The 20,217-nt window shown below is 41.7% G+C and overlaps 1 protein-coding gene across 1 annotated transcript in view; it reads left to right on the plus strand.

The window, feature by feature from the left end:
* Positions 1–5,755: 5,755 nt before the first annotated feature.
* MYO3B (myosin IIIB) overlaps positions 5,756–20,217 on the plus strand; it is a gene marked incomplete at both ends in the record, with an annotated part of 388,194 nt that continues 373,732 nt past the window's right edge. Inside the window, 4 exons of the mRNA XM_082841630.1 lie at positions 5,756–5,902; positions 6,641–6,775; positions 17,906–18,010; positions 18,243–18,342. Of these exons, the coding sequence (XP_082697756.1) occupies positions 5,756–5,902; positions 6,641–6,775; positions 17,906–18,010; positions 18,243–18,342 (487 nt within the window). The remainder of the gene's footprint in view (positions 5,903–6,640; positions 6,776–17,905; positions 18,011–18,242; positions 18,343–20,217) is intronic.

A 20,217-nucleotide genomic window follows, 5' to 3' on the forward strand; every position in this document is an offset into this window, starting at 1 on the left:
AATGTAACAAAAGGGTCTCGTGGCCCCAAATCATTAGAAAAACCACTTGATTCAATGGCCTCCAGGGTCCTCTCCTGCTGCCACATGGTATGATTTAATTTCACTTGCACACACCGAATTCCAGCCAGTTGTTTGAAACTAATAACTGGTTGGAGCAAAACGAATATGGTTCTCATTTTGTCTGTGGCTAAGGGTAAAATAAAACAGAGCAAGAAACTGTGTTAAGCCTTACCTATTCCAAAGCAGAACTTGGTGCCGTGCCTTAGCGATGGCAGGTGACACTGGCCAGGCACTCACTGTGCTCACTTTATTTTATCTTCATCCCCTTAGCCTCATAGCAACTCTGTGAAGTGGGTGGCAGCAGCAGCCCCACCGTGCCGATGAAGAAACTGAGGCCCAGAGAGATGGGCAGGTCTCCAGTCTGGTCAGGGCAGGGCCTGGATCCTGAAGGCAGTCTGACTTAGCGCCTCTGTGTCATGGCGCTGAGCCCAGATGCAAGTGGGGAAACAGGGACTGTCCTGGTAAGTGTAATGTAATCCCGTCTAGGCTGATGGGCCAGATTCTTCTCTCCAGGAAGGACATCCCAGTACCCTCCCCACCCCCACTTGTCTGGCCTTGACCAGCACCCCCTGCTGGTCCTGCTTTTTGCTCCTGTAGAAGCAGGGCCTAGAGCAGTTCTCAAGGTGTTCAGAGGTTTTGGTGATCTTGCAATAAAGGACACTGAATCACATAGTGACAAAATTGTTCCCTTGCTAATTCTTTTTCACGTCTTCTGATGACGTTAAGGGAAAAGTTTGTACTAGGCTTTAATTCTACCCCATCACTCCATGATCTCCCTTTTTGCAAAAGAACAGAGGGCAGCAGTATCTGGCTGGACTTGAACAATTGTTGTTTTTAGCATAATCATCTTTTTGCTGTTAATTTTGATATATGGCAAATGATTTAGGGTAGAGATATAAAGTGCCTTTAAAAGACATTTATGAGACTTCCCTGGCAGTCCAGTGGTTAAGACTCCACAATTCCACTGCAAGGGGCACGGGTTTGATCCCTGGTTGGGGAACTAAGATCCTGCATGCTGCACGGAATGCCCAAAATATTTTTTTAAAAAGACATTTATTTATATGAAAAAGCAAATAATTTAAATGTATTTAGTAACTAATAGCACAGGTAATGTACACATATGGCAAGAATTGTGAGGCATTTGCTGAGAAAGATGGATTTTGTGAAACACTGGCCGGGAGGAAAGGTTAGAGTTAGTTAGAATCTTGAAACCAGCGGATGAAAGGCAGGAGTCATTTGACCAGCTGACCTTTTAGGGTCATTGTCTCAACTCAGTGTGAGCCTGGCCTGGGTTCTTGAGCTGCTGGTTGGAGACCCCTTTAGAGCACGGTATGCCTGCCAGGTGAACTCTGGAAAGAGTTCCAGTATCTTCCAGTATCTTCCAGTATCTTCCAGTATCTACACAACAGCTATTGGGATTTTGTTTTGTTTTGTTTTGATAATGGTTTTCAATATCTTTGAAATGCCCCCATCAGAAAGGGTAAGGATTAAATAATGGATTTTTGTTCCAAGTCAAAAGGCTGTGTCTTGAGAGAATGCAGTTTAGAAGATAATTAGAATTACAAGTGCAAATTGGATTGCCCAGCATGAGGCAGAAGTACTCACCTTGGGTGGACACCAAGCCACAGCATGGGGATTGGATGCTATGGCTGTTTGTGTTGGAGCTGATGGTCCCTCCCTTGGGGTTAGAAGCAGCCTAGGGTTGGGACCCCTCTTCTAGCCTTGGAGTAACTACACTTGAAGGGACTTTTTTGTGGGATCAGTCTCGGGTGACTTTGTTTGCCTGCCAAGCTTGCTGCTGGTACTTAAATTCCACAGGGCCATGTCCTTATTCAGTAGAGTACTGCTAAGGCAGTGTGAGTTTGCAGCTTCTGGTTAACCATTCAGTGTGGTTCCCACAGTAGGCTGTTGCTGTATGGATGGGATCTGAGCTCGGCTAATCCTTGCAGGACCCAAGACCTGGATGGCAATGGATACTGTGCACTGACTGATGCTGTTACCAAACCAAACTTGGGTCTGATCACCCGGGCATGGCAAAGCCATCCACAGACACTGGTTGGGGTGAAGGAAAGTACAGCATTTATTGCAGGGCGCCAAGCAAGGAGAATGGGCAGTTCATGCTCAAAAGACCCAAAATCCCTGATGGCTTTCAGGGAAGGGGTTTTAAAGGCAGTGTGAGGGAGGGAGCTGCAGGGTGCGTGATCAGCTCGTGCACAGTTCTTGGATTGGTTGGCATCAAGGTGAAGTTTCAAGCATCACCAACCTCTGGTTTCAACCGGTCTAGGGTCTATGTTTTTGTGGTCAGCAGTTTTCATCTGGTGGGGCTCTGCTTCCTGTAAAAACAGCTTAGGAATGTGTGTCAGGCCTTTGTCCGTACCTTTCAGGGAAATGGGAGTTTGGTGATTCTGCTATGTGGTGGATTTATAGTCTAAATTGTTACCAATTTCCTGGCCCAACAGCTGTTCTTTGTTTCTACATCTTCACATTTCCTAATCATTAACTCTTGAGCCAGTCTTTTGAGACTCAAGGGAGGCCTGGAAGACTAAACATAAGCCTTCTGCTTCAGAGGACATGGTTTCAGTGCCTGGTACAGGCACCAGATCCTCCTTCTTAACAGCCCAGACTTTGCACATAGACACTAGTTTCTAGTGACCATTAGAGAGGTCTGGTCAAGGTTACTATAACCTGGGTACATAGTCTCAGACCCCTGACTTTCAGCTATTTTCCCTGCAGCAGCAGCCACCAGTCCGCAACTTAGAACGACAATTGTCTGGTCATGACTGGACATCTTCTTTGGCCCTTTTACTCCCTCCTGCTGTGCAGATATAATTTCCCTTTTTAGAACTGTGTTTTTCAAGATGTTTCAGAGTCATGTTGCCCACCCCTCCATCTTCTACCCCCATTCCTTAAGGAGGCTTCATATCCCTCATTAAAAAAAAATCTACTTAAAATAGAAGGGGGAAATTAAAAAAAAAGAGAGATAGAGAGAGAGAGAGAAAAGTACCACAAGGTTGCTGGTTAAGAAATAAAAATACTCTTTTATTTTAAACATCTTTATTGGAGTGTAATTGCTTTACAATGGTGTGTTAGTTTCTGCTTTATAACAAAGTGAATCAGCTATACGTATACATATATCCCCATATCTCTTCCCTCTTGCGTCTCCCTCCCACCCTCCCTATCCCACCCTTCTAGGTGGTCAAAAAGCACCGAGCTGATCTCCCTGTGCTGTGCACCTGCTTCCCACTAGCTATTATTTTACATTTGGTAGTGTATATATGTCCATGCCACTCTCTCACTTCATCCCAGTTTACCCTTCCCACTCCCCGTGTCCTCAAGCCCATTCTCTACATCTGCGTCTTTATTCCTGTCTTGCCCCTAGTTTCTTCAGAACCTTTTTTTTTTTTTTTAGATTCCATATATATGTGTTAGCATACAGTACTTTTTTTTCTCTTTCTGACTTACTTCACTCTGTATGACAGATCCTAGGTCCATCCACCTCACTACAAATAACTCAATTTCGTTTCTTTTTATGGCTGAGTAATATTCCATTGTATATATGTGCCACATCTTCTTTATCCATTCATCTGTTGATGGACACTTAGGTTGCTTCCATGTCCTGGCTATTGTAAATAGAGCTGCGATGAACATTTTGGTACATGACTCTTTTTGAATTATGGTTTTCTCAGGGTATATGCCCAGTAGTGGGATTGCTGGGTTATATGGTAGTTCTATTTTTAGTTTTTTAAGGAACCTCCATACTGTTCTCCATGGTGGCTGTATCAATTTACATTCCCACCAACAGTGCAAGAGGGTTCCCTTTTCTCCACCCCCTCTCCAGCATTTATTGTTTGTAGATTTTGTGATGATGGCCATTCTGACCAGTGTGAGGTGATACCTCATTGTAGGTTTGATTTGCATTTCTCTGATGATTAGTGATGTTGAGCATTTTATGTGTTTGTTGGCAATCTGTATCTTCTTTGGAGAAATGACTATTTAGGTCTTCTGCCCATTTTTGGATTGTGTTGTTTGTTTTTTAGATATTGAGCTGCATGAGCTGCTTGTAAACTTTGGAGATTAATCTTTTGTCAGTTGCTTGGTTTGCAAATATTTTCTCCCATTCTGAGGGTTGTCTTTTGGTCTTGTTTATGGTTTCCTTTGCTGTGCAAAAGCTTTGAAGTTTCATTAGGTCCCATTTGTTTATTTTTGTTTTTATTTCCATTTCTCTAGGAGGTGGGTTAAAAAGGATCTTGCTGTGATTTATGTCATAGGGTGTTCTGCCTATGTTTTCCTCTAAGAGTTTTATGGTGTCTGGCCTTACAGTTAGGTCTTTAATCCATTTTGAGTTTATTTTTGTGTATGGTGTTAAGGAGTGTTCTAATTTCATTATTTTACATGTTGCTGTCCAGTTTTCCCAGCACCGCTTATTGAAGAGGCTGTCTTTTCTCCATTGTATATTCTTGCCTCCTATATCAAAAATAAGGTGACCATATGTGTGTGGGTTTATCTCTGGGCTTTGTATCCTGTTCCATTGATCTATATTTCTGTTTCTGTGCCAGTACCATACTGTCTTGATTACTGTAGCTTTGTAGTATAGTCTGAAGTCAGGGAGCCTGATTCCTCCAGCTCCATTTTTCTTTCTCAAGATTTCTTTGGCTATTTGGGGTGTTTTGTGTTTCCATACAAATTGTAAAATTTTTTGTTCTAGCTCTGTGAAAAATGCCATTGGTAGTTTGATAGGGATTGCATTGAATCTGTAGATTGCTTTGGGTAGTATAGTCATTTTCACAATGTTGATTCTTCCAATCCAAGAATGTGGTGTATCTCTTCATCTGTTTGTATCATCTTTAATTTCTTTCATCAGTGTCTTTTAGTTTTCTTCATACACGTCTTTTTTCTCCTTAGGTAGGTTTATTCCTAGGTATTTTATTCTTTTGCTGTGGTAAATGGGAGTGTTTCCTTAATTTCTTCTTCAGATTTGTCATCATTAGTGTATAGGAATCCAAGAGATTTCTGTGCATTAATTTTGTATCCTGCTACTTTACCAAATTCATTGATTAGCTCTAGTAGTTCTCTGGTAACCTCTTTAGGATTCTCTATGTATAGTATCATGTCATCTGCAAACAGTAACAGCTTTACTTCTTCTTTTCTGATTTGGATTCATTTTATTTCTGTTTTCTCTGATTGCTGTGGCTAAAACTTCCAAATCTATGTTCAGTAATAGTGGTTAGGGTGGACAACCACCTTGTCTTGTTCCTGATCTTAGAGAAAATGGTTTCAGTTTTTCACCATTGAGAATGATGTTGGCTGTGGGTTTGTCATATATGGCCTTTATTATGTTGAGTTAAGTTCCCTCTATGCCTACTTTCTGTAGGGTTTTTATCGTAAATGGGTGTTGAATTTTGTTGAAAGCTTTTTCTGCATTTATTGAGATGATAATATGGTTTTTCTCCTTCAGTTTGTTAATATGGTGTATCACATTGATTGTTTTGCGTATGTTGAAGAATCCTTGCATTCCTGGGATAAACCCCACTTGATCATGGTGTGTGATCCTTTTAATGTGCCATTGGATTCTGAAGAAATAAAAATATTCTTGTTTCAAAAGCCCAGTGCCACTAATCCTGTGATTTGTTGCACATAACAAACTTTTCTTCCCACTAGGAAACATCTGTATGGATTGTTTCATTACAGCGCCACGATGCTTGGACTTGAATCGCTTCCAGATCCCACAGATACCTGGGAAATTGTAGAGACCATAGGTAAAGGCACCTATGGCAAGGTCTACAAAGTAACTAACAAGAGAGATGGGAGCCTGGCTGCAGTAAAAATTCTAGATCCAATCAGTGTAAGTAACAGTTATAAATTATAACCACAATACAGTGTTTTCATACACACTGAGCTTTCAACTTCTTTCTTTGTTCTGGGGATGATTTTCTAGGGATAATGAAACCTGGCATGAAATCTCAAAATGAGTTATTGACTCCTTAGCCTAGCTGAATGAAGGGACTCCATTTGGAGTTAAAACTTCCCTTGATTTTCTCTTTTGTCCGTTTTACTATTGTTTTGATTTTGGTCCCCTGGACTCTTCAAATGTTATTCTCTTGGAAAGAGTGATTTGTTAGGTTTATACAGAGGCTGATCTCTCTGTAAGTTACAAAGTGACCCAGACATGTGGTATTCAGTCATCTTAGCCTGGCATCCTATTTCAGAGTGCTGAATACTGAGCCTATAATGCTGTGCACTGTTTACCACAGTGAAGTTGTAAGTGTCCTATCCTGGTTGGGTCCCCTTGAGCTACTTCTCCTTAATTGCTTTGAAAATTCAGACATTTTTAAATTTAAAAAAAGATATTTATGATATTATTATTAAGAATATATAATGAAGACATTTATTGATATAACAGTTAGAAGGCTTTAGTTGGTATCTGAATGTCCATTGTTAGGTATTTTCAAGATATGGTAATGATTACATTAAAAACACAGACTACATATGCTTTATTAAATGGTTACTTGATCGTGATATCATTCCTTACCCTTCCTCGCACATTATACTGAATCCAGCATGCACTTTTTACCTTGTGTAGGATATGGATGAGGAGATTGAGGCAGAATACAACATTTTGCAGTTTCTTCCGAATCACCCCAACGTTGTAAAGTTTTATGGGATGTTTTACAAAGCAGATCACGGTGTGGGAGGACAGCTGTGGCTGGTCCTGGAGGTAAGAGGCTCCCATTGTGTAACCAGCAATTCAAACAGAGCACCAGAGGTGAGCAGACTCATTGTTGCCTAAATAGTGTAAGATGCACATCTGGGGAGGCGGTCTCTCCTGCATGGCACAGGTACCTTACCAGATGTGGTGTTCTCCACGTTCTTATGGGTAGGCTGTGTGCTGAAAATGTGCACGTTTCTCTGCTTGTAAGGTTTAATAATCTTCTAATTCAGTGAATATAGAAACACAGTTGGAAAAGGTTATTTTCTACCCTAGGCTGGGAAAATTTCACAGAAAACATGTTCCAATTGATGTAACTCATTTTCAAAAATTGTTAACCCAAGGTTTACTTGGTTGCCAAGTTTGAATCAGCGCATTCATGTTCATTTATCCTCATCTTAGGTTGGGTTTCCTGAAAACGGACTCTGAGAATTGTGTATGGAAGGTTTATTGGAGAGTTCTTACAGGAGCTAGATGTGCAAGGAAGGTGGGATTGGGCAAGGGAGACATTAAACATCAGTGTGGTTGCAGAGGTCTCAGCCCATCCTCAGGGAGAAGAAGACCTGGGATCCTCTTGTAGGATTGTCCTGGATTTTATCTCTGCAAGAGCCAATCACTTGGTGCATGCCACCCTGGGAGGGGGTGTGGCCTTGGGGGAGGCAGTTCCCTGTAGCTGGGCACTATTCCTGGTGAGAGGTGCCACTGGGACTTGGGAGCAGGGAGCAGCTGATATTCCTGGCAGCGTCTGCTTTGAAGAGAGAATCTGAAGGGAGCACCACTATATCCAGTGTAGTTTTGCCTTTTTTCTGCCTTCTTAATGGGAATGAATGTGTGTAACTGGATGCAAAAGAGTCCCTTCCCCACAAATACAATTCCTCCGTGGAACTAACATGGCAAAGACACAATGACAACATATGAAATTAGTATATTAGGACAGGTCTATTGTATTGCCTCAGGGTAGGTATAGGTCCACCCTGATCTGTCCTGGACTCTGCCCCTCTAAACCAGCCTCCATGCCTGAGGTCACATGTGTGATCCATGAGCACGGGGACATGTGTGAAAGCTTTAAGAGAGAAGCAACAAAGGAGAAATCAGACCTCAATTCACTGTCTGGGGTCTCTTGTCGAAAACCTTCCACCTGGCTCTGGGAGGGCCTGGCCATAAGGCAATATATACTGGCTGCCATGGCAACAATGTATGGGGAATTCACTTGTATTCAAATGGAATAATCTGCAGGGAACATTTCTGTCACATCAATTGCCTTCTTCAGAATATAAAGATGTAAGGGGTTTTGGTTTTCAGAAATCATCTTTGTCTGTTTAGTTGGCTGGTTAAGTCACATAACATATTCTCATAGTATCACCTTTTGGGTTTTATTATTCCCCACTCCCTCCCTGGGAATATTATAGATTTTATCCTGCCAATGAAGCTCTAGAATAACATTAATTTTTTAATGCTCATTTTCATGAGATATGGAAAGTATTGTTTCTAGGGTCTCTGATTGTATTCTTTTTTTTTTAGTTTTTTAAAAAATTATTTATTTTTGGCTGCGTTGGGTCTTCATTGCTACACGCAGGCTTTCTCTAGTTGTGGAGAGCGGGGGCTACTCTTTGTTGCGGTGTGCGGGCTTCTCATTATGGTGACTTCTCTTGTGGAGCACAGGCTCTAAGTACGTGGGCTTCAGTAGTTGTGGCACACGGGCTTAATTGTTTTGCGGCATGTGGGATCTTCCCAGACCAGGGATTGAACCTATGTCCTCTGCATTGGTAGGCAGATTCTTATCCACTGTGCCACCAGGGAAGCCCTGATTGTATTCTTCTTAAGCTCTGTAAGATCTCAGTGTTTTAAACTTCATTATAATTTAATAATGTAAGTACAGTGACCGAGAAGTTTTAGTTTCTTTTCACTTTACCACCGACTCAAAGACTCTGCATTCGGATATAGAAAACTGAACTTCCAGGGATTTTCCAGGGCCTGAAATGGGACCTTCCCTCCCTCCATTTTACCAGGAGAGTAGGTGGGCTGCTCAGACCTGCCACCACCTGGAGAATAATTGCTGTTACTGATGAGGAGTGACCAAATGTTAGTCCCTCAGGCACAGCCAAGGCAGCCAGAAAGGGCCACACATGGCCTTGAAAGATGAGAAAGAGCCCGGAACTATGAACTGAGCCTTGTGCAAATGCTCCCCTGCGACTGTCTCTTGCTTTTTCAGGGTGACTAAGTACAGATAATGAGGTTGCCCTGGCACACTGAATTATTCATACCTCAGCAATACAATATGCTGATATTATGCCCTTTGCAGGTTGTGTTGGCTCATGCCAAAGTTGCTGGCATGGGGAACCAGATGTCCTCAATCTTTTCTGTCCAGGAATGGGCCATCCATGCCAGGCAGCTGGGGTAGGTATGTCCAGTACCTCCAGTATGCTTGTAGACACAGGGATTCCTGGGCTCCTAGAACTGACAGGGACCTCGGCCTTCCTTCTGTCACTCTCCTAGTGTTCAGCTGAGGAACAGAGACCCAAAGAAGGAGTGACATGCCGATGGTCCTATACGAGTTATATGGCAGAACTGGAGGAGGGCAACACTTCAGCACTTTTCTCCCATCCTGTGCTGTTGCTGTCTGCCGGGTCCGGGGAATACAGACTTGGAATCTCTGGTTAAAATGGCAGCAGTTCCTGATTACACAGGAACTGCTTTAGCACAGAATTAGCACACACACACAGACACAGACACAGACACAGACACACAGCTGGAAGATAATGACAGTCCACACAGCACCTTGACCATGTTGCTCTGTCTGCAACTTTTTTAGGAGTGCTTTAGGAGACTTGTACAATAAAATTATTATCTGTTTAATATTGCTCCCCTCATCCTGTATATTGAGATTAAATTTATGTTGCCTTTGCTCTTTTCTTGCCTGAATGTGGTGAAAGGACCAGGGAGAAGCTATTACACAGAGCAATTCTTGAGGATAGAAAAATGTTATTAATAACCCTCTTAAATCACCACAACTCTGAAAACAAAAGCAAATAAAAATGTCATTTCAGAAATTAATTACTAATTGTTAGCAGAAAGCAAACCAAAGCCTTCTTGCATAACAGACACCTACTATAGGAGAAAAATATGGACAGAAAACACTCATACATAATAATGTTTTGGAAAATTTGTGAATAAGTTTTATTCTAAATTAATATTAAATTTGGAAAATCTGTAAGTTCTATTATGTCTCACCTAAATGAAACATGATAAGAAATTAGACTTTTAAGAAAAAGCACCAGAGGCTTCCCTGGTGGCACAGTGGTTAAGAATCTGCCTGCCAATGCAGGGGACACGGGTCCAATCCCTGGTCCGGGAAGATCCCACATGCCATGGAGCAACTAAGCCCGTGCACCACAACTACTGAGCCTGCACTTTGGAGCCTGCGAGCCACAACTACTGAGCCTGTGAGCCACAACTACTGAGCCTGTGTGCCACAACTACTGAAGCCCACACGCCTATAGCCTGTACTCCACAACAAGAGAAGCCACTGCAATGAGAAGCCCGCGTACCACAACCAAGAGTAGCCCCCACTCACCGCAACTAGAGAAAGCCCACGCACAGCAATGAGGGCACAACGCAGCCAAAGATAAATAAATAAAACAAATAAATTTTTTAAAAACCTCATATAAAAAAAAAGCACCATATTTCAGAAAAAGTACCTAGTATGTGCTAAGACATGAAGTACATTTTCTCTTTTCCTTTCAGTATAAAACCTTCAGCCCATAAATACTATTTCAGCCTGAATCACATTCAACTTAAAAGAAATGGTTTAGAGTTTAGAGTGTTAGTAAATGAGAATGTAAAGTAAAAAAAAACAAAAACAAAAAAACCTCCTTATATTTTAAAACCAGACAAAAGAATTATTTTTTAACCTGTTTTTTCCTCTCAGAGGTCTTTGTGTCAGTTCAGTATCTAAGCCAGAAGGGGGGAAAAAGATATCTCTGTTCAGTTTTTGCATTTATATAAGGCCCTAGAAAGTCCAGTCTGGGCCCCAATATCATTGCAAGTTAGCACTTAAAACCATTTTCACCCATTGATATTGTGGCATGAGTCAAGTTTATCACATTAACAAGTCAGGGTCCTAGCAGGACACTGATGGCCTGGAATGTATGTAGCTCTGGCGTTTTGATTGGCCAGAGATGGTTAGAAAGCCCTGGAGCACTGAACACTGACTCAGATGGCAGGTTCTGGCCGGGTTCTAGAATGAGAGTCACTGGAGTGTTGGGGGTCAGGAGGAAAGTACAGAACAGTTGGGAGTGGAGAAGGGAAGAACTGTGAAATATAACCGAGGTGCATCCGATATTTATGCGCTCTCTGCGTTCAGCAAAAGCAAGAGAACGTGAAGAGCTGAGGTGTGGGAGCAATTCTGCCCAACCACCGGTCTGTGCATGTGCCCTGGAGAGAGGCTGAAATGGGAGACGGGAGTCTTGGGGCCCTCCTGCCTCTCATAGTGTGAGCATTTTCCCCCCAACCCCTGACTGGAGCTCCAGAGTTTCAAGTGACATCGTCTTCATTCTTCTAGGTGCAGACCAATGACTTTATCTGGTATCAGTAAAATAAACACAATCTCTCCCAACAGTGTGGAGGAAAACTATGTTGCTTGGCCTTCCTGAGAGGTGGGCAGTGTCCAACACAGTGCTCCCTAAGGCATCTTCCAGAGTAATTTTGACGATCCTTGACTTTTGCTTTATGCCCTCTGTAGACCCTAACACCCTTGAAAGATAAAGTCAACCAAACAGAAGAGCACTGAAAAGAAATTCCTCTTAATTCTGCCATCTGACTAGGGCAAATCAACATGCCAGTATAGAACCTACTTGAAAGTTGCAGTTTTGACTAGAATAAAGGTCTGGTGATTGTGTTGCATGGGCCATTCGTTAATAACATGGAGGAAAGTTGATGGCTTATTGAGCAAGGAACATTTTGTTGCTTGAAATTATGGCCGTCATAGCAAATGCACATACTGTGATTGAATCAATATTCAACGATGTTTTAGAAAATAGATGTGGAATGTAAATGATTTTTCTATTTTTCTTGGTTTGGAGTAAAATGCACGTTAAGTTTTAGATGCATCCAGCTGCCACATTTCCTGAATGCTGAGGGCGTCGGGAGGAATGCAGGGATGGAGACCTACCTCTGTATTTGAGTCTGATGGCTGGCAGGGTGGGCAGGAATAAAAGGCTGCAGATGCCAACCCTCAGGGGTGGGGTAGGAGGCTTGGCTGCCTTCTTACAACTCTAAGGGGATTATTTTATTTGATGTATTTAAATATAGTTCCTTGTCATGCTTTTAAAATGTTCAGTCCATCTCACTATTTACTCCGATTAGACAATTGTCAGTATGTACCTGCTTTCCTTTTTTTTTTTGCTTTCCTTTTTTATATTCCGGTACCCAAAGTCCTTTCCCTGTAACCCACGGGCTGCCCTTTAAAACCTTGCTGGTGGGCTAATCAGCTTCACAGGACCTCTTCCTGTAAAGGTGCCCTGAGCAGTTTATTTATATGTTTCTTTGAACCACAAGTCAGACAGTTCTTAAACTCTGACATTTAGTGAACAAAAGGCACCAACCGAGTCTGATCCTTTTGTTGTTCTTAAATCCACAGCTGAGTTTTGATCCTGCTGACAAAATGGCAGCTCTTAGTCCCTCCGTAGGTTCTAGAGCTATGAAGAAAGTTTATAAGTTGGCTACCTACATAAAATGCCACTGACTAGGCTCTTGTTGCAGAAATGGCCAGATTTAAAGTAGGGCAGGAGAGAGACTAAAATGAGGTTTCAGGGGAAAATTCCAGGGTTGAGTTAGCTTGGATCATCACCCAACACTTAATTTAAATGTTCTCTGGGTAGAATTTTAATAGTGTACTTGCAGTACAGTAAAGCATGTGCCTCCCTGAGACAGGAGCCAGGCTGAGAAGTGGTTCTGATAAAGGCGTTACAGTGCCTTGCACGTCTATTGCTCCTTTAGCTTTAGAGGGTCAAAGAACTTTATTGCTATTCTTATACTCACAAGATCCCTAGACTCTGTTTCTTCTTAACTTTCTCTATCCAGTTGGTACAAAATTCCTGTCGATTCTATGTCATAAAAGTCCCCCATATCTGTCCCTGACTCTTTGTCCTCAGGACTCTTGACTTTTTGACCCTGCTTCTCTCGATTGCTTTAACACCTCCTAACAGGTGTCCAGCTCCCTGTGTCTTCCTGTTCTGTCCACCCTCCAATCTGCTACCAAGGTCATCTTTCTAGAAATCTGAACAGACCTCCTGCCTAAAACCTGTCAATAGCTTACCACTCCTATCTAATGGTATATTATGGTATCATAATATGCGTGTGTATAGTAATAAAGCCCACACTTCTTAGAAGAGCTCACCTGTCATTCCCTGTTACCCCCTTTTTTTCCCTGTCTCCCTGCTCTAGGATTCTGTCCTTTTGTCCCAACAGTGGCAGAGTATGTAGAATTCAAAGACACACAGACATAGACACATACACATACACATGCACAGGCAGACAGACACACTACCTTCCCCCTCATTCTTCTGTGCTCCCTTCCTTTGCACACGGTGTTCCCTTTCCAGGGATGCTCTTCTTCTTGTTCACCTGCCATAAGGTCCTATGTCCTTCAAACTCATTGTGTGTGTTACGTCCTCTGGGAAGATTCCCAGACTGTTCCCTCTTCACCCTAGCACAACAGAAGTCGCCATTCTCTCTTCGGTGCCCACACTCCCCTTGGGCACACCCTTTCTTCCACCTGCCACTCTTACTACTCATGTGTCCATTTCTGGTGCTGAGCTCTTTGAGGGCAGGCACTGTGTTCATGATTGAGTAATGGGTAATAAACTGGGCAGTCACAAGCTATTGAGAACAAAGAGGTAACTTTCTTTTTTTTTTAACATCTTTATTGGAGTATAATTGCTTTACAATGGTGTGTTAGTTTGTGCTGTATAACAAAGTGAATCAGCTATATGTATATATAGATATCCCCATATCCCCTCCTTCTTGCGTCTCCCTTCCACCCTCCCTATCCCTCTAGGTGGTCACAAAGCACTGAGCTGATCTCCCTGTGCTATGCAGCTGCTTCCCACTAGCTATCTATTTTACATTTGGTAGTGTATATATGTCAGTGCTACTCTCTTACTTCGTCCCAGCTTACATTTCCCCCTCCCCGTGTCCTCAAGTCCATTCTCTACGTCTGCATCTTTATTCCTGTCCTGCCCCTAGGTTCATCAGAACCATTTTTTTTTTTTTTTGGATTCCGTATATATGTGTTAGCATACGGTATTTGTTTTTCTCTTTCTGACTTCACTCTGTATGAAAGACTCTAGGTCCATCCACCTCACTACAAATAACTCAATTTCGTTTCTTTTTATGGCTGAGCAATATTCCATTGTATACACATCTTCTTTATCCATTCATCTATCGATGGATACTTAGGTTGCTTCCATGTCCTGGCTACTGTAAATAGAGCTGCGATGAACATTGTAGTACATGACTTTTTGAATTATGTTTTCTCAGGATATATGCCCAGTAGTGGGATTGCTGGGTCATATGGTAGTTCTATTTTTAGTTTTTTAAGGAACCTCCATACTGTTCTCCATAGTGGCTGTATCAATTTACATTCCCACCAACAGTGCAAGAGGGTTCCCTTTTCTCCACACCCTCTCCAGCATTTATTGTTTGTAGATTTTTTGATGATGGCCATTCTGACTGGTGTGAGGTGATACCTCGGTGTAGTTTTTTTGTTTTTTTTTTTTGTGGTATGCGGGCCTCTCACTGTTGTGGCCTCTCCCGCTGTGGAGCACAGGCTCCGGACGCGCAGGCTCAGCGGCCATGGCTCACTGGCGAGCCGCTCCACGGCATGTGGGATCCTCCCGGACCGGGGCACGAACCCGCGTCCCCTGCATCAACAACCACTGCACCACCAGGGAAGCCCCTCAGTGTAGTTTTGATTTGCATTTCTCTAATGATTAGTGATGTTGAGCATCCTTTCACGTGTTTGTTGGCAATCTGTATATCTTCTTTGGAGAAATGTCTGTTTAGGTCTTCTGCCCATTTTTGGATTGTGTTGTTTGTTTTTAGATATTGAGCTGCATGAGCTGCTTGTATATTTTGGAGATTAATCCTTTGTCAGTTGCTTGGTTTGCAAATATTTTCTCCCATTCTGAGGGTTGTCTTTTCGTCTTGTTTATGGTTTTCTTTGCTGTGCAAAAGCTGTTAAGTTTCATTAGGTCCCATTTGTTTATTTTCATTTCTCTAGGAGATGAGTCAAAAAAGGATCTTGCTGTGATGTATGTCATAGTGTGTTCTGTCTGTGTTTTCCTCTAAGAGTTTTATAGTGTCTGGCCTTATATTTAAGTCTTTAATCCATTTTGAGTTTATTTTTGTGTATGGTGTTAGGAAGTGTTCTAATTTCATCCTTTTACATGTAGCTGTCCAGTTTTCCCAGCATGTAACTTTCTTTTTAATAACTAAACCCAACTTTGTTCTTGAGCCCCCAGCCTGCCTAGAGAAGACAATTGATTTTAACTTATCCTGTTAAACTTAGTCCATAGAGTGACTTCTTTGGGAAGGGGCAAGTTCTGGGAATTTGTATCCCATTTTCACAATCCAGTTCAAAGCTTAGTCACTTGGATAAGGACTTAGTTTTTTAGTGGTTTTCTCTTTCCCCGTTCATCTTTCCTTCTCCTGGGTGATATCTGGATTTGGATACAGCAAATGGTCATGTAAAGCCATGGCAGTGAGGTCAGGGACCTCCAACTGGTGACCCTAAGTCCTTCTACTGTCTGCCTTTGGTGTCTCCCCATGTCCCAGGTCCCTGATACTCCTTCTTATCGTGAGGTCTGCACTCACTGTCTTTCCTTCTCATTCAAACTGTAGCCTTGTCCCTGAACCCAAATGGAGCATTAAGTTCTGAATCTCCTGCAAGTCATGCGCAGGCTCTAGGGAACTGTTAGAATCCCAGCCTTGATGGACCTCACCATACCCTACTGCCATTCCACTCGGCGTGAACACCCCTTTTTTGGCATGAGGCGTGAGGTCTCCCCTTAGATTTCCATATAAAAAGAGGTTCATAAGAAATGGTTTCATTAGCATTATCCCCTTACACAACCACCCCCAAGAGGGAGCATCCTCACCCTAATCTTATTCTCTCAAGCTCTCCAAGCTCTATGCCATCAGCCCCAGAAAAGCTTTTCTTTTTGTGGGTTGAGAACTTCCCTCATGTCATGTCCTACATTCTTTCATAATCATTATTTGACTCTGTAGTCAGTTCTCCAATTTTTGTTACTTGAAATATAAATCTAATGTGGGGAGTCCTGAGAAAATTATTATATATTTGTCGAAAGCTTAGCTTTTAAGATTATTTTACAAATCATGACACCGAAAATGCATTCACTGCTCATGAGAGTATTAGATTGTATATTGAATGTTATGTGCCCTTTCAGGGTCATATAAGACCTAGTTGAAATAAAAAGAATGTGGAATCCTTTGGAAGACATTATCCTGGTACTCAACATTAGGGCCATGAGAGGTATCAGTGTTGAGTTACAAGTTACTCCTGACATTGGTAGAGAGAGGATTCCAAGGACACTTATATAATCCCAGACTCATGGGACCATTATAGCCTTCAGTGCACTTCACTGTTCTTGGCTCCTTCCTGAATCATTCCTGACAGATAGTAATTTTATCCTAGTTGTAAAGATTCCTAATTTTGTATTATATTTTTAGTCAAATACTATTGTTTAAGAGCAACTTAAATGGTAAAAACATGGACAGATTCATTTCCAGTTTATCTTGATTGTTAATGTGTGTGCGAGGTGTCTGCTGCATATGTACTGGGGAACGATACACACATCAAACAAAAACACCTGCTCACCATTTATTAAAATCTTGCAGATGTTCATTAGAGTCGAGTAGATCCTAATGTATTATTATCTTGATAAAGAGTGTCTTCTTTTAGCAAAGGTGCTAATCTGTGCTCCTCACATTTCTTTGCTTATGAAAAGCCAGTTGACTCAAGCAGCCACAACCCAGAGGACCCCCAGTTAACTGTTAACTGTTCACTAGTTAACTCTTTCCCAGATTGTAGACAAAGTGCCCGGAGGAAACCTAGGTCTCTAAAGTAGGGTCATAACCTGTATAAGGACAAGGAGTGCTCTGAGTATCCAACAAAAGCTCTGAATTTTCTCAGCAGAAAAGTGCAAGATGCATATACAACGTGCTGCCTACAGTTTCAAGGTATTTACAAGCCCTGCTGAAACAAGTTAAGAACCCTTGATTTAAGATGGCATGTAGCAAACCCAAACAGGCACATTTCCTTCTGCACTTAGTCAAAATCACCCTTGAAAACCCTTAGATTGCTGTGAAAGAATAGTATGCCTGGTTTACGCATTCTCAAATCTCAGTAATGTATAATACGTAAAAAGAGCAAATATGATATACTTTTACAGTGTTTTTAATTACAGGAATAGAAAAAGAAGAGCATAAAGGTGCTGAACTCCTACAGTTGAATATGAAAAGGTTAAATACACATATGATGCAGCTCCACTCCATAAACTTGACGTGCAGTGGCAACTCGAGAAGGAGCTGCTGGTTGGGCTTCTGCTGCCTGCAGTGCCAGCACTGGAGACAGGGAGACTGAAATAAAATGTATTCCCTCCTAAGTGTCAAGGGCGTCCATCTTGCCTCTTTCAGTCTTTCCTTCAAAATGCATGTTTTTTAAAAAATAGACAATATTCATGTAAAATGAAACTATCCCATAAGTCACCATGATTCCTTATATGCTTTCTTTTTTTAAATTTCTAAATAATGTCTTATGCTTTTATATTTCACTTAACAATTTAAAAAATCAAATTTTTGGACATGCACTTTCACTCATAAATCATCACCTTGAATAAACACACACACACACACACACACACACACACACACAGAATGAGATTTGATTGTGTAATGGAAAAGTGAGGTTTAATTGTTCTGACCTGGAGTTTTTTGATTTGCAAATTTATTTTACTACATTGAGTCGGTAATAAGTGGGTTTTTCTTCTTAATGTGCTTTTCTTTTCTTTTTGTTTGTGTTCTCTTGCTGTCTCTCTCCCCTGGCACCTCTTCTTGCAGCTGTGTAATGGGGGCTCCGTTGCTGAGCTTGTCAAAGGTCTACTCAGGTGTGGCCAGCGGCTGGATGAAGCAGTGATCTCATACATCTTATATGGGGCCCTCTTGGTAAGGACGTCCATCAAGCTGGGGGCAGAGGGGGCAATTTGTCATTGGTTGGCTCCCCATTGCATATTAACAAGGGGAAACTGCCCTATAATATGCAAGGTGTATAACAGGGAGGTGTAGCCAAATGTGGACTTTGATTAGATTTTTAATAGTAGGGTAACTGTTTAAAAATAACCATGCAAATTTTCCTTTTCTCTTTCCTGTTGTTTGGTGGCGGTGGGACACCATGCAGGGCCTTCAGCATTTGCACAATAACCGAATCATCCACCGTGATGTCAAGGGGAATAATATTCTTCTGACAACAGGAGGAGGAGTTAAGCTCGTTGACTTTGGTAATGACTGCTTGTCGTTTGTTTTCTTGATGTGTGCGGTTTAGCCAAAGGCAACAATTTATTGCAGTCTCAGACGACTGGAGCCTGTCTTCTACGCCATAGGCTGAGGGCCTTTCCAGTCACACACAGGCTGGAGAATGGGGGGTGGTTCACCAGATGGATCACCCTAGGAGATGCTGTTTGTTAATCTATTTTCAGCTTTAGAAGCAATTTTTTTAAAGAGAATATAAAAGTGTTTCAAAAGAAGAATTCGAGGGAAAAACTTTGGTTTTCTGGGAAGGATTTCACATCTCAGGGCAATTGTCTATAATTTACATTTTGTCTATTCTTTTTTGCATATGAAAAGAGAAAGCAGTTTGGTCTTTCAAATGATTTTCTCTAGCCTTAGGCATACTTATTCCCAGTGAGCAGAAGGTAAAATGGTCCTTTGGGTCTGAAAGCTAACATCCCTTTCAATTGTGATTGTTGCTGTTACATGTGAGGCTGGTTGAACTGGAAACATTAACAGGAAATGGAAGTGTGAAAGGAAACGCAGAGCAATATCACCTAAGGCCAGAGAACTATTAAATATATGCTTGTGACACTCCTGTGTTGATAGGCACAAACCAACAAACCATTTGGTTTTCCTTTTTAAGTTTATCTAATGGTTTAGTCTTCTAAACAGGTTCAACAGCAATTAGTACCTCAGCATGATTGTTATAAATAATGAGAAACCATTTACAGAAGCACTTTTTAAAATGTTCTTTATCATTGTCAGTGTAGTAGGAGAAAAGATTGATGATTTTGAATATTCATTGTTTTATTGGTAAGAAAGAATTCAGTGTTAAAATGTATCAGTGAATCATTTGCTCAGAAGAAATTACTCAAAAATAACTGAAATTACGCTAAGTATATTGGTTTATTTACTAAAAAGCAAAGAAAAATTGCAGAGGGTTTAAATAGAGTTTAAAGAGCCCTCTTTGGCTTCCTAATAAAGAATAAGGAATGCAAGCAGTTAGCATAACAACTACCCTGAAAAAACAACCCATGGTCCTTGGCAAATCTATGCCTAATGTTTTTAAAGGTCTGTTTTTTGCTGATGAGCATATTCAGATTTCTAAGTTCTTATCAACAGCATTAGTGGCCACCATTGTTATTCTCTTAAGGGCTGCATTAGATTTTGCTTGGTATAAAAGAATACCTTATATTTGTAAAATACTTTACAGTTTATAAATCATTTTCACAGTTGTTCCGTTTTTAAAAAAATTTACTTATTTTATTTATTTTTGGCTGCATTGGGTCTTCGTTGCTGCGCGCAGGCTTTTTCTAGTTGCAGCGAGGGGGGGCTACTCTCCGTTGCGGTGCACGGGCTTCTCATTGCGGTGGCTTCTCTTTTGGAGCACGGGCTCTAGGTGCGTGGGCTTTGGTAGTTGTGGCTCGCGGGCTCAGTAGTTGTGGTTCATGGGCTCTAGAGCGCAGGCTCAGTAGTTGTGGCGCATGGGCTTAGTTGCTCCGCGGCATGTGGGATCTTCCCGGACCAGGGCTCAAACCCGTGTTCCCTGTATTGGCAGGCGGATTCTTATCCACTGCACCACCAGGGAAGCCCCCATAGTTGTTCTCTTACTTGGTATTTAAGAAGAACTCTTTGTGTTAGGTGTGATGAGTAGCATTATCCCCAATTTGAAGGTAAGAAAACTGAGGCTCAGAGTGAGGTTGTCTGCTTGAGGTCATACAGTTAGGAAAAGACGTAATTGAGATGGGAAACAGGTCTTCTGACTCCTAATCCAGTGTACCTTTACATCCATTATGGCATAAAGAAGAGAGCTGGCTTAAGACTATGACAGAGTACATTGGAATTATATTAAAATTCAGGTCCCCAACATTGAGCCCTAGATA

The sequence above is a fragment of the Leucopleurus acutus genome, assembly GCF_964270905.1.
Source record: "Leucopleurus acutus genome assembly, chromosome: 6".
NCBI classification, from domain to species: Eukaryota; Metazoa; Chordata; class Mammalia; order Artiodactyla; family Delphinidae; genus Leucopleurus; species Leucopleurus acutus.